Source organism: Muscardinus avellanarius (assembly GCF_963383645.1).
Source record: "Muscardinus avellanarius genome assembly, chromosome: 5".
Lineage (NCBI taxonomy): Eukaryota > Metazoa > Chordata > Mammalia > Rodentia > Gliridae > Muscardinus > Muscardinus avellanarius.
In genome coordinates, this window is record NC_137790.1 from 123037472 (window position 1) to 123050638 (window position 13167).

At 50.3% G+C, this 13167-nt stretch overlaps 1 protein-coding gene across 5 annotated transcripts in view; it reads left to right on the forward strand.

The window, feature by feature from the left end:
- LOC308263197 (schwannomin-interacting protein 1) overlaps positions 1-13167 on the forward strand; it is a gene marked incomplete at both ends in the record, with an annotated part of 408307 nt that overhangs the window by 310038 nt on the left and 85102 nt on the right. For 2 of the 5 annotated variants that reach the window (XM_080696089.1, XM_080696091.1), the window contains one exon: positions 7019-7606. In XM_080696089.1, coding sequence (XP_080552215.1) covers positions 7019-7606 — 588 coding nt within the window. Of the gene's footprint in view, positions 1-6819; positions 6859-7000; positions 7607-13167 lie in introns of those variants that run through there. The other 3 variants (XM_080696085.1, XM_080696090.1, XM_080696088.1) reach the window with 3 other exon arrangements.

The following is a 13167-nucleotide window of genomic DNA, read 5'->3' on the forward strand; positions in this document are numbered from 1 at the left end:
AGCAGCTGTTTCCTGATTGCATAATGCTTCCAAAGTCATGTCAGAAGTGCCCAGAACAGCCTCATTTCCTGGACCATTGTGCAAAGTCGTGTTTGGCAAGCGTGACTCCTAAGTTAGGTGCGAGGGTTTCACGGCTCAGCCTGTGCCCAGTCAGGCTCCCCTGTGCCCTCATGCAAGAGGCCGCCCTGCGCTCTTGCAGTGAGCATGCCTACAGACCGCCAGCTTTTCCTAAATAGCTTTTATATAATCTGTATCTACCTGTCTCTCTATCTATCTATTGATCGATATATACCTATATCCATGAGGCTTAAACACTAAATTCAGGGTTGCTTACAGACTAGCATTTTCGAAAATTGCTAGGAACTTTAAAGTAGAGACAGTGACAGAAAACTTCCAGGGAAAAAAAAAAGATCAGGAGAGTTTAGTTTGAATTTTGTCATTGCCACCCAATCCATACATAACGTCCCTGGGAAAAGAGCGGCAGGCTCCCACTTGCTTCCTATCTGGTCAACAGAAAGCAGAGATCCCAGCAGAGCCTCTGTGTGCGGTTATGCAGATCAGGAACTGCACAACTCCAAGGGTGCCATTCACCCTGCCATCTACGCGCATGGTGCCAAGTGGTCCCTCCTGGTGGTTCAGAATCCATGCGCTGTCCAGGGCACAGTCTGTGTGGCCATATGCTGCGGGCCTAACCCTGTACCAGATTTCTCTGCTGAAGACACTTTCCCTCTGCTGCAGCTATTTCCCCTTCACTTACCAATGCCTACAGGCTGCTCAGCGTAGTCTTTACTTAAAACATACAGTCACCTGATTTCTGAAGCCTGGCCCTTTTCCTCATGCCAGGTGTGGATGGTAATCCCTAGAGCCATAGCACCAGGCCAGGTGTTCCTGCTCCAGGTTGAACAGCAGGTCAATGGAACTATTTTATTTATTTATTTATTTATTTATTATTTATTTTTGGTACTGGGGATTGAACTTTAGGGACATTCTACCTCTGAGCTCCACCGCCAGCCCCAGCCCTATCTTTTATTCTTTATTTTATTTTTTGGTGGTACTGGGAGTGGAACCCAGAGGCTTTCTACCTCCGGGCTATGCTCCCAGACCTATTTTTATATTTTATTTGGAAACAGGGTCTCACTAAGTTGCTAAGAGCCTCACTCAGTAGCTGAGGCTGGCTTCGAACCTGTGCGATCCTCCTGTCTCAGCCTCCCAAGCGCGGGGATTACAAGCATGCGCTACCACGCCTGGCTTATTCTTTATTTTAAACAAGGTCTCACTAAGTTGCAGAAGGCCTCACTAAGTAGCTGAGGCTGCCAGGAACCTGTGATTCCCCCGTCTCGGCCTCCCAAGTACTGGGATTACAAGCGTGCACCACCATGCCTCGCTGGAGCTATCTTTTAAGTGCTATTTAACCTATTTTCCCATTTATTTTTGAGGAAAATGTAGAAAATAAATACAAGTTTGTAGTTTGATAGAGAATCAAAACTTTTAAGATGCGTACATCTCTAAAGGAATTTTTTTTTTCATTAAAGTATAGCTCTAGCTGAATGAAAGGAAGAAAATCATGTTTTAAGTATGGTCAGGCTCAGTCTCCAAAATATCTACACATGTGGACTGGTAAGTTAGGATCAACCCAGTGTATGTACTGAGACGAAGAAGCAATACCAGCAATGCAGGGCAGCCCACCCGCCCCGGAGACGGAGCTTGATAAATAAATAAGTCAGTTCTGTAGCCTTCCGTAAGAATGATGATGAAGGGTCAGGCTTTTTTTCTTTTCTTTTCTTTTTTCTTTGCAGTACTGGAGATGGAACCCAGGGCCATTCTACTTCCGAGCTTCACCTCCAGCCTTATTTTTTATTCGTTATTTTGAAACAGGGTCTCCCTGAGGTGCAAAGGGCCTCATTAAGTAGCTGAGGCTGTCCGCAAACCTCAATCCTCCTGTCTCAGCCTCCCAAATGCAGATTTAGAAATTTTCATACAATGTTTCCCATAGTTTCTAGCACTAAATCCATAGGTTCTTTGATGGGAAAAAAGCCTCGAGTTCATTCGCCGATGCAGACATTCAATTAATTCTGCGTGCCAAACACTTGGATCCCGCAGTCCAGATCCTTCCATGAGGAAGCTGTGGTCCTGTAGGTGGTGAGAGCTGAGCTGGGAAACCAGGCCCAGGTGTTCCATATCCAGGACTCTATCCCAGTGCTGCTGAACACCCCACACTGCCACGTGACAGAGAGACATGTGGCTAGCATGCAATTTGTGTGATAGAGATGAAATGCAAACCCTTTGCCAGACCTTTCTTTATTTCTCTAAATGCCAGAACATAAAGAAGGCTCCGTGTCAGGGCCAACAATTTCAGAATTAGTTTAGAAATTTTGCAGATAAGTCTTTTCCTATCTATTCATACTCCTCAAGACTCATGCTACTTTTTATTTATTTATTTATTTATTTATTTATTTATTTATTTATTGGTACTTGGGATTGAATACAGGGGCATTATTCTTCTGAGCTACTTTCCAGCCCTTTAACTTTTGTTGTTGTTGTTGTTGTTGGTGGTGGTGGTGGTACTAGAGGTGGAACCCAGGGCTTTCTACCTCTGGGTTATACTCCCAGACCTATTTTATATTTTACTTGGAAACAGTGTCTCACTAAGTTGCTGAGAGCCTCACTAAGTAGCTGAGGCTGGCGTTGAACCTGTGTGATCCTCCTGTCTCAGCCTCCCAAGTGTTGGGATTACAAGCGTGTGCCATCCTGCCCGGCTTAACTTTTGATTTTGAAACAGGGTCTTGCTAAAGTGCGGAGGCTGGCATTGAGTCTGTGACTCTCTTGTCTCAGCCTCCCAAGTACTAGGATTACAGACATGCATCACTGCACCCAAATAAGACTAATATATTTATTTCAATCATGTTCTTCCTCAAAATTTGCCTTTACAAGACGGGCATGGTGGTGGATGCTGGCAATCCCAGTACTTGGGAGGCTGAGACAGGAGGATCACAGGTTTGTGGCTAGCCTCAGCTACTTAGTGAGGCTCTCTGCAACTCAGTGAGACCCTGTTTCAAAATAAAATAGGGCTGGGGGTAGACCTCGGAGGTAGAATGCTCCTGGGTTCAATCTCCAATACTGGAAGAAAAAAAAAAGTTACCTTTACAGATTAAAATCCTATAAACAGCACTGATGCCTAGAACCAGGATCTTCTCCCTGCCCTTTGCCGATGAGTTCAGTTCCCTACAGATGACAAAAAGAAGATGCCAGCTCACCGTGGCTTCCTTCTTAAAGGACTGATTTGGAGGCGATCTTAACACACACAGTTAATAGCATGAAAGGTCATTGGCTGCGGTGCTAGATCCTCTGCAGGACGACATCTTCCCTTTGGCTGGATGCTGCTGAGCTTGGTGGCTGCTCGTTCAGGCACACAAAAGCCAAGGAGGACAGCTGTTCTTGTGTCTCGGGCCTCTTTGCTCAGATCCTGTAGTGCCTCAGCTAAGCAGGAGGTTGCGCATCAGTCTGAGGTCCCCCTCAGACATCTTTGCTTGGTCAACTCATCCACCTGCAGCTGTACTAGGGAATGCTGAGCCTGTGGCTGAGTGACTAAGTGCAGGAATTCTGAATCCACACTACCGAGGTTCAAATCCCGGCTTGGTGACACTGGCGAGCCACTGGATCGTACTGCCCTTGGTCTCCTCACCTGCAAAAGGAGAAAGATAGAACTTTTCCCGGTGGATTTTTAAGTAAAATGAGTGAGATAATATAATTTATAATTTCAGCAACAAATACCCACTGAACTCTATTACATCCATGGCCCTACTCTCTTCATGGGATTCAGAAATGCTTTTTGAAGCCCTGACCCATTTGATGGTTGTAAAGTCAGCCTACTGAGGTGTGACCAGATTTTGTTCTACATAAACTAGGATTGTATAAAAGAAGAGTTTTATGAAACTCTTTTCAGTTACAAGTATTTTTATCCTTATGTGCAGCTTGGTTCTTAACACATTTTTTTTTTTTTACTATGAGTCTAGAGAAGAAGGTAAGTGATTTACACACAGCATCTCAGGATTGTTATAAGTGTGGGAAGAGCACCTTGCCCGTCCAGATGAGAGGGAGGTGGCCATGCCCTTCGGCAGGGGCACTGACCCTGAGACTGGGGGGATGAGTAACATTGTCAGAAGTAGAAGGTGGTGGTAGGAAGGGCAATGAGGAACTGGTGTGGTTTATTTATTTATTTATTTATTTTTTATTTAATTTTATTTTTTTGTGGTACTGGGTTCCTGGAAGCCTTCCTACCTCTGGGCTACCCTGGAAACAGGGTCTCTTAAACCAGCGTGGTGGGCCTCAAACCTGTGGGATCCTCCTGTCCCCGCCTCCCAAGCGCGGGGATTACAAGTGTGCACCACCACGCGGGGCTGAACTGGCTGAACTGGTGGGGTTTAAAGAAGCAAACTTGCTCAGATTTGTACTTTTAGTGAGTCCAAGGGCAGGAGCTACATAATAATGTGAGAACATGGTGGGTTGTTTGTTTGTTTGTGGTACTGGAGGTTGAGCCCCCCGGGTGTTCTATCTCTGAACTATACCCTAGCCCTTTTAATTTTGAAACAGGGTCTTGCTAAGTTGCTGAGATTGGCCTCAAACCTGTGATCCTCCTGTCTCAGGCTCCCAAGTACTCAAGATTACAGGTGTGTGCCACCCCCCTCCAGCTGGCACAGTGGTCTTGACTGGGGTGGGGCAATAGGTATTCAAGGACTTTGTGTTTAGGTAGAACTGACAGTGCTTGGTGACAGGTACAGGAAGGCTCTGGGATGCCTCCCACCTGGTCTCACAACTCTGACGTCTACTTTCCAGAGGTTTCAGGAGACAAATCTAAAGTCTGCAAGCTCCCAGCCCTTTGCAGTGCATCTCACCATCCTGCTGGACCAGGAGCTGGCAGGGCTTCTTGTTCCAAAGTGTGAGGGTTCTGGAAGGAAACTGGGCTGGCCAAGCGCCTTGGATGGGAAGAAGAGAAGAAAAACCAGATCAGATTCCATCTGATCTGGTCAGAAAATAATGTCAAAGTATAGATAATTCAAAAATGTTTATATCTGGCTTTGAAATACCATGCATTCTTGGCAGTCAGTTTACCTTACCAAATGTTTTTCTTAGGACTTATTTTGCATTTCCTGAACACAGACCATCTGGGCAGCAGGGGGATAAGCTGGTGTCCAGGAGGGAGTGTGGGTGGGTAGGTGGGGAGCCCTGATGCTTAAAAATCAAACTGTGCCTTGGTCACCCACTAATAGGTACTCACTGGACCGGCTGTGTCCTGCCCCAGGGCAGGGGCTTTATCTGATCTCAGCCTCCTCCAGGTCTTGTGGCAAGGGGTGGCTTCTGTCCTGCTCTAGGGCACGCACTCCCAGGCACCCTGGAAATCATTTGAAGCACAAGGCAGTATGTTTACAGATGCTAGTGTAAAATATACCTTAAGTCTCCACCAGTTTCCAACAGTGGATGTGGCCAGCCCTTAAGGCTCCTTTTCTTGTTATCCAAAGGCTATGCCTTCCAGCTTAGCCCCCCAGGCTCAGAAGTAGGAGCCTAGAAACAAAGGGTCTCTGCTGTCTGCTGGGTGGCAGCCACTCCCTACAAAAGAATCCCAAGCATTCCCTGTCCCTGTGTCAGGAGGTACCGGATCCCTGACAGGGGCTAGGGCCTGCTGGAAATCTCTGGAATTAGTAGCAGGCCTAAGTCTGGGAGTACAGAGCAGCTGTTTTAATTATGTTCACAGAGAGGAGGGCCTGTCCTACTGTCCCAGTTCTTACAGTTTGCAGAAAACTCTCAATCCATAAACGGCACACTGCGACCCCTCCAAGTTTTCCATGTAAGGTCCTTTCGGTCCATCAGCTCTTCCTAAGAGCTGCAGAACTCTGGAGCCCGCGGGTGTCTGTGAAAACACCCAGCATAGGTTTCAACTTCAGAAAAACTCAAGGAACGAATCCATCTGATGTCCCAGGGGCCTCCTCCAGGGCTCCTTGCTGCGAGGGGAAGAGGGTCTTTGGAGGCCCCAGAGTCTTTGGAACAGAGATTCCGGCCTCCCCCCCCCCCGGCCCCCCTCACCGCGCGGCGCGTCACTGCATCTTCGTGGTACTCACCGCACTCCCCACGGCCCCACGCTGGGCCTGGGGGTCCCCAGCGCGCCGCCCCCAGGGGAGGAACTCTGACGCAGCAACAGGTTCCGCGCTGAGCCTGGAGGGGCGTGGCGGCGAGGCGGGCAGGGTGCTGGGGAGCACCCGGAGGTGGCGGGAACGGCGCCGGGCCCCAGCGCGCGCTCCCACCGGCTCGGGTATTTGTGAGCAGGGAGGGAGGTCCTCCCCAGGGTCACCCAGGGACTTAGGCGTGGATCCGGAGGCGCCGGGTGGCGAGATCCGCGAGGAGGCCCCCGGGCGCGAGTGCAAATGCCCCCATCAAGGGCAGGGGCTGCGCCCCAAACGCTGGGCCCTTGCTCAGGCCTGCAGCCGAGGTCCCCGCGCGCACTGCGCCGCCCGCGGCTCTGGGCATGCTCGGTGGCGGGACCGGCGCGGCGGGGAGGGCGCGTCCCCCTCCCCGGCTCCGCGCCGCGCCCGAGCCGCGCCCGGTGGACAGGCGGGGTCAGCCGGGCAGCCGGGCCAGCGCCTCCCGCCGCTCTCAAGCGCAGTGCAGCGCAGCCCGCGGCCCCCGGGGAAGGCGGGGCGGGGCGCGGACCCCAGCGAGGTGCGCCACCCCTCGGTCCCGCCCCTGGGAACCCTCGGGGGTCGGGGGGCGGGGAGCGTGTGGTTCGGGAGGATCCTCCCGGCCGCGCAGGGACGAGCCTGACGCAAAATGGTTAAAACAAAGTCCGCGCGCGCTCCGGGGCCCCGCGTATGAGAAGTGTGCGCGCCGGCGGCGGACGGGGAGACCCCAGGGCTGGTAACCCGAGGAAGCAAGGGGCGCGGGGACTCGGGCCGGGGTCGGCCGGCCTCCGGGGCCTGAGCCCGGGCTCACTCTCTGCCTCCTCCCCCAGGATTTCCGAGAGGATGGGATGGACCTCGGCAGTGACGCCGGCAGCAGCAGCAGCAGCAGCGGCAGCTTCGCCAGCTCGCAGTCAAACTCCGCCAAAGTGACCCCTTGCTCCGAGTGCAAATCCTCGTCGCCGGGGGGCAGCCTGGACCTGGTGTCCGCCCTGGAGGACTATGAGGACCCCTTCCCAGGGTACCAGAAGGTGACCGATGAGTGGGCGCCGGAGGAGGACGAGCGAGGGTGCCGGGATGACGGCTCCCCGGGGCCAGGGGACCTGAACGCCCGTCCCGGGGACAGGAGCGCCACCGCCATGCCGCCCCCGATACCCAACGGCAACCTGGGCCCGAATGGCCCCCAGGACGTCGGGCACAACGGCAACGTGGTGGTGCCCGGCCGGCCGCGCGGACCCCGGGGCCCTCGCCGGGCGACTCAGAAGCCCCAGCCCGCAGGGATGCCCTGCCTCCAGCCTCCGGACGGCGGCACGTGCGCCCCCGAAGAGCCCCCGCTGCCCCCCATGGACTGGGAGGCGCTGGAGAAGCATCTGGCCGGGCTGCAGTTCCGGGAGCAGGAGGTGCGGAACCAGGGCCCGGCGAGGACCAACTCCACCTCCGTAAGTTGGCCGGGTGCGTGCCCACGCGCGCACACTGGCGCACACGCCCCGCGCCGCCCGCACGCCCCTCTGCGCGCCGCCCGCGGCCTCATCCCACCTGGGCGAGGGGAGGCTGGGCCGGGAGCCAGCCTAGCCCGGGCGGGCTGCACCGACTGGGAGCTGTCTGGGTTTGCAGGGTGGACGGAGAGCCGGGAGGGGCAGCCAGAGGGCAGCGGAAAGTCGGGCTGGTGGAACGGACGAGTCATTTTGATGGAATTGCGTGTGGAGACGAGGTTGTGAGTCACTTGCCTGAAAATAAATCCAGGGAGGTTTTGGCACCCGAGCCTGTGCCTGCGGGGGAATTTTCAGATCGTCAGAGCTGCGGCTTTGTCAGTCGTGTGGGTCTCCCTCTGTTACCATAGCTAGGCAGTCCCTGTGCGCAGTCGCCGGCCCACACCTCCGGACTGGCAGGGGGCGCGTCCCTTCTTGCGCTTAAGTGGAGGCTTCTGTGTTTGTGTATTTGGATGTGTGGACCGCCCTGCTCCAGACTTTATTCCTTTCCGAGCTATTGTTGACCCGGGTAGGGGGGAGGAGCGGCGTGGCTGGGGCTGCCAGGAGGAGGGAGGGACTCTAGACGAGCGCCAGACTCGCGCCCTCTCCGGTGACTTCCTCCTTGTTTTGATAAAGGAACCACTTAGAGTTCCGCACCGCAGGCTACTGCTTGGGTTCTGGAAAGCAGACAGGGCGGGGTGCTAGCCCAGGAAGGGGTGTGTGTGTGTGTGTGTGTGTGTGTGTGTGTGTGTGTGTGTAATGAGCGCAGGTTCGCACGTGTCTTGACATCTTGTTTGGCCCTGAGAGGAGAGCAGCGGATGAATGAGTTTACGAGCCAGCCTCCCCATTTGTCACTGTTCTGCGGTAAAGCAACAGTTGTAATTTGAAAACATTACTGATGCTCGGATAGGGGCTGAGGGCACTGGAGAAGGAGCAGTTTCCGTGTGGGCAGCTGTGTGGCGGCGACCTGGGGAGTGTTTGTCTGCAGGTGTGGTTTTCCACGCCAAGGCCCTGGGGCTGCTGGAAATTGGATTCCTGTTCTTCTGACCTCAGGGCAGAGGGTGGTAGCTTGGTTTCACAGAGAAATTGGCTCAGTTTCTATTAGAGAAAGGCGCCCACTGGCTAGTCTCCCTTGAGAAACCACCTATTAAATTAACACTCGTTTAATCCCAGCTGGTTTGAAAGTTTTCCATGGCCACTGGCGAACACGGAATAAGGACAGCCAGTGCTGTTTCTTTACCTTGCAACAGAGAACATCTTTTCCCCCACATAGTGCTTGAGAAAAATAATACCTCCTCATCATACTGCCTGAATTGAAGCAATGACTTAAAGCTGAGCAGTGCATGGCACTTTGACCCGCAGGAAAATGTAATAATGGGGCATACAAACAAAGTCAGGGTTTGGTGGTGACCATGAGCGGCGCAACTGGTTGCGAGAGAACTTTATTGAGCACCACGTGTTTCTATAAGCCAGGTGCCAGGATGTTGCAGTACACAGCTGTCCAGTTTGTATGGCTCAAATTCTGGCCAGGGGAGACAGACCTACAGGCTGCCTCCTGCATTTAAGCCCTCCCCCCACCCCAACACCCAGCAGGACTTCTTTTATTAGGAAGACTGTGAGCCTTTATTTATTTGGCAGCTTTTGAAACCAAGGGTCTTCCCTCACCCCGTGAATAATTTGCATATTTAGGTTTCTCTCCTCTCCCCCATCCCCACAGATCTCTTGAAAACGTCCCCTCTGGGCATTTCTCTACTAGTCACACAGAAATTTAGATTCTCTTACTCAAAGGCAAGTATTTGTATAGGGGGGAAAAAAAGGTGGTGGGGGGGAGAAGTGGCTTTTGAGATTAAAATACTTTTTCATGTTTGGATTTGTGTTTGAATAAAATGACTAATCCATCCTGTTGTCTTAGAATGGTGTTTTTAAAGTGTAAATTACCCATGAAGTCACCTTAGCATTAAAAAAAAAAGAAAATAGAAAGTAAAATTGGCAGCAGACACAGTAAGCTTGGTGGTCTTCTCCTTGTCCTTCTCCTCTTCCTCCTCTGCTCCTCCTCTCCCCTCCTCCTCTTCCTCTTCTTCTTCATACTATTATTTATTATTAGTAGTAATAGTAGTAGTAGTAATGCTGGGAATCAAACCCAGGGGCATTCTATCTCTGTGCTACACCCCCAGCCCTATTTTCACTTTTTATTTGGAAACAGGGTCTAAGTTGCTGAGGCTGGCTGCAAACCTGCGACCCTCCTGATTGCCACCATTTCTGGCTCAGCTTGGTGATTTTTAAAACCTGTAAATTTTGTATGTATGGGAGGTCACAATATAAAGTTATTTTTCACTATGGTTTGCTGTTATGACAGTTTTTGAAACACTGATTTAAATCCTTCTTGGTGCTGCCTGGAATTACTGAGCAGTTTATGATAACGAGAACAGTAGCAAAGGTGCGTGAATGAGAAGGTATGTTTTGAAGGAGCTGCCTAAATCCAATGGCATTTTTGCTGCCCTTTGGATTATTTGTGTAGGAACCTCCAGGAGGGGTATGAGCTGGACGGAGGCTGCAGGTTCTCTGCAGCTTAGCTTGTGCCTACCTTCTGCCCTCCGGGTTACCTCTGCTGGAATCAAGCATCCCTTCCTCCTGACCTTTTCAGAGCCAGCTCAGCTGGCCCTTAGAGGGTCCCTGACTGCCTTCCCAGAGGCACAGCACCAGCACTCACCCGCCCCCACTCTTGCCTGTCCCCTTGATGTTATCACTATCTAACCTGGCCCTGCTCTGTTCTCTATCTTTGGCTCTTGCCTGTCTTTGAATTGCTGAGATCTAGGGCTAGGGTGGTGCTGGGATGCAGGTTCTCAAATACCCAAAGAAGGAAGAAGGACTTCAGGACCTATATATATATATCCTGGGCCTAATCCAACCCCCTTACTTTATGATCATGAAATCTGATGCCCAGAGAATTTAAGTGACTTGCCTGAGGTCTCAGTGGAAAACCTATGAAAGGGGTGGGGAGGCACCTGCTGCCCCCTCCCCATCTGCTCGTCCTAAATGGATTGCATTCTACTTCTTCTCTATGGCTTCTGTGAGGGCTTCTGCCTTGCAAGCTGCGTGGTCCTCCGTATTTAGCCTGCACTGTCTTTCTCTGCAAACTCAGCTCCTTTTCTTTAAGCATAACTTTATTAAGATATAATGGACATACCTTCATTGACTCATTTAAAATGTAGTTTGGTGAATTTTGACATGAGTCATATGTGTGAAATATGTATGAATTTTAACACATCTGTGAAACCATCACCAAAATCAAGATAATGGACACATTCCTCCCAATACCCTGTGCCCCTCCCTTATAATACATCTTCCGGGCAAACACTAGTCAGGTTTCTGTACCCTTGATGAGCTGACATTTTCTAAAATAAGCCTAATTGGAGTCATGCAGTACATACTTATTTTGTCAGCAAGGTACTCAGCCTATGACTGCCTGGAAATTCCTCTGCGCATTGTACATGAGTCCATGCGTGTGTTGGGTAGATGCCTACCAGTGCAGTGGCTACATCCTATTGTAGTTATGTGTTCAGCATTGTGAGAAAGCCACCTGTGTTCTAAGGAAGTGCCACTTGTGTGGTCATTGCCAGGGCTCGTAGCATGCCTAGGACCTTGGCCACCCTCTCAGTCCTTGGGGCTCTACAATGCCCCTGAATTCAAGTCATGGTAGGGCCGTCCCCCTCTCCCACCAGAAAAAAATAGCAACAGAATCACAGGTTACATCCAACCAAAGTCATTATATTCATCTTTCAAAGATGGAGAGGAGTCATTTTAAATTGAAAAAGAGTTTTAGTGGTAGGCCTGGCACATTTTAGGTGCAGTTTTATTATTTTTTTTTTTTAGTGCCATGAGTAGTACATTTGCCTTATTTAATGAGAAGATGAGAATACTTTTAATTGACATGTTAATTGAAAACAAATTCTTCTCATGACCTTGTTTCCAAAGTACTTGAAAATAATTTCTTTATCTTTGTGTATACTGTTCGCAAGTCTCAAACCTCACCTGCATTCCTTCCTAGCATAGTGCTAGGCATGGGTTGTTTTCAAGGTATTATTCTGAAAGCCTGTGCCCAGTGGCCCCATCCTGGCAGTAACTGCTGGGCAGTCTCCAGAGCTCAGCCATTTGTTCCTTTTGTTATTTTGGGCTCTGTTTGAACTACCTGAATTCTTGTTTTGAAGACTAAATTAAGATCCCTTTATTCCTACAAAGTGTAGTGAGGGTTGTAAGCTTAGCAAGTTACTGACTGCAGCGGGCTCAATGGTGCATACACACCGCGTGGTATTCGCTCCTTGCAGTATTGGAGGACCCAGCAGTGGCATTTGCTCCTTCTGAGAGCAAATCTCTCATCCTTCAGAGAGCCCACTGCAGGGCAGTACTGAAATAAATGTACTTACTATAACTAGAAGTTACTAGGGCTGAAGGTATTCTGTGTTTTAACTTTTGTGTTTGTGTGGGTTTGTTTTGTTTCTCAGTTTGTTTGGTACTAGATTTGAACCCAGAGGAATTCTACCTCCAAGCTATAGCCTCAGCCTTTCTTAATTTTATTTAATTATATTTTTTGTTTTAAAACAGAGTCTTGCCAGGTGGCTGAGAGTCTGGTGACGTTGCTGAGGCTGTCCTTGAACCTGGGATCCTCCTGTCTCAGCCTCCCTAGTACTGGGATTACAGTTGTGGGCTGCCAGGCCTGGCTGTGCTTTGACTTTTTACCTTGGAATCCCTAGTGTCATAATGAAAAGTTCCTTACCTACTTTTTAAATTCTTGTTGATTTCTAAGAGCTGCAAAGGCTGCTCTGTATTAGCACATAGTCAAAACTTCAAAGAAAAATAGGTCAAAAAAATTAGGTTGCAAGAGATGGGTGTATAGCTTAGTTGTAGGGTGCTTGCCCAGCAGGCTCAAAGCCCTGGGGTCCACCCCCAGCACAGCAGGAGGAAAAAAACAGGTTACAAGTAAACCACAAGTGATTAATTGTTAAAATTTTGAACACATCCCATTAGCTTAGCTTTAAAATGTTGTGGATGAATTAAAAGAAATCTCTGCACATCACCTGGTTTGCACACAGTGGATCTTTCTGACATCCTAAGGAAATTTCCCAGATGTGTGTCTGGAAGTCGAGGTGAATGTTCTTATCACAAGGTTGAGTTTTTGCCCTGTCTGGCTCTCCATCCCTGTATTTCCAACTCTAGGTTCTTACCGGGCCTCCCTTAGTAGGTTGGCTTGGGAGGCCCCAATGTGGGCCCTTTGCTCCTTGGCAGATCCATAGGCTTCTGCCTACCACAGCCTCTCCACGGCCTGCTTCCTGGGTCCTTACTTCCAATGACACAGGCCGTGGAGAGGCTGTGGTAGGCAGAAGCCTGTCTGAGCGCGTAGCAGCCCTCTTACTCCTCAATTTTGTATTCCCTTTGGTACTATTTCCTTGTAATTGGGTTTCGAAAGGTTTTCTGGTTTTCATATTTTATCGTCACACCAGACTTGAAAATTGCACATGGCGATCAATATTCCT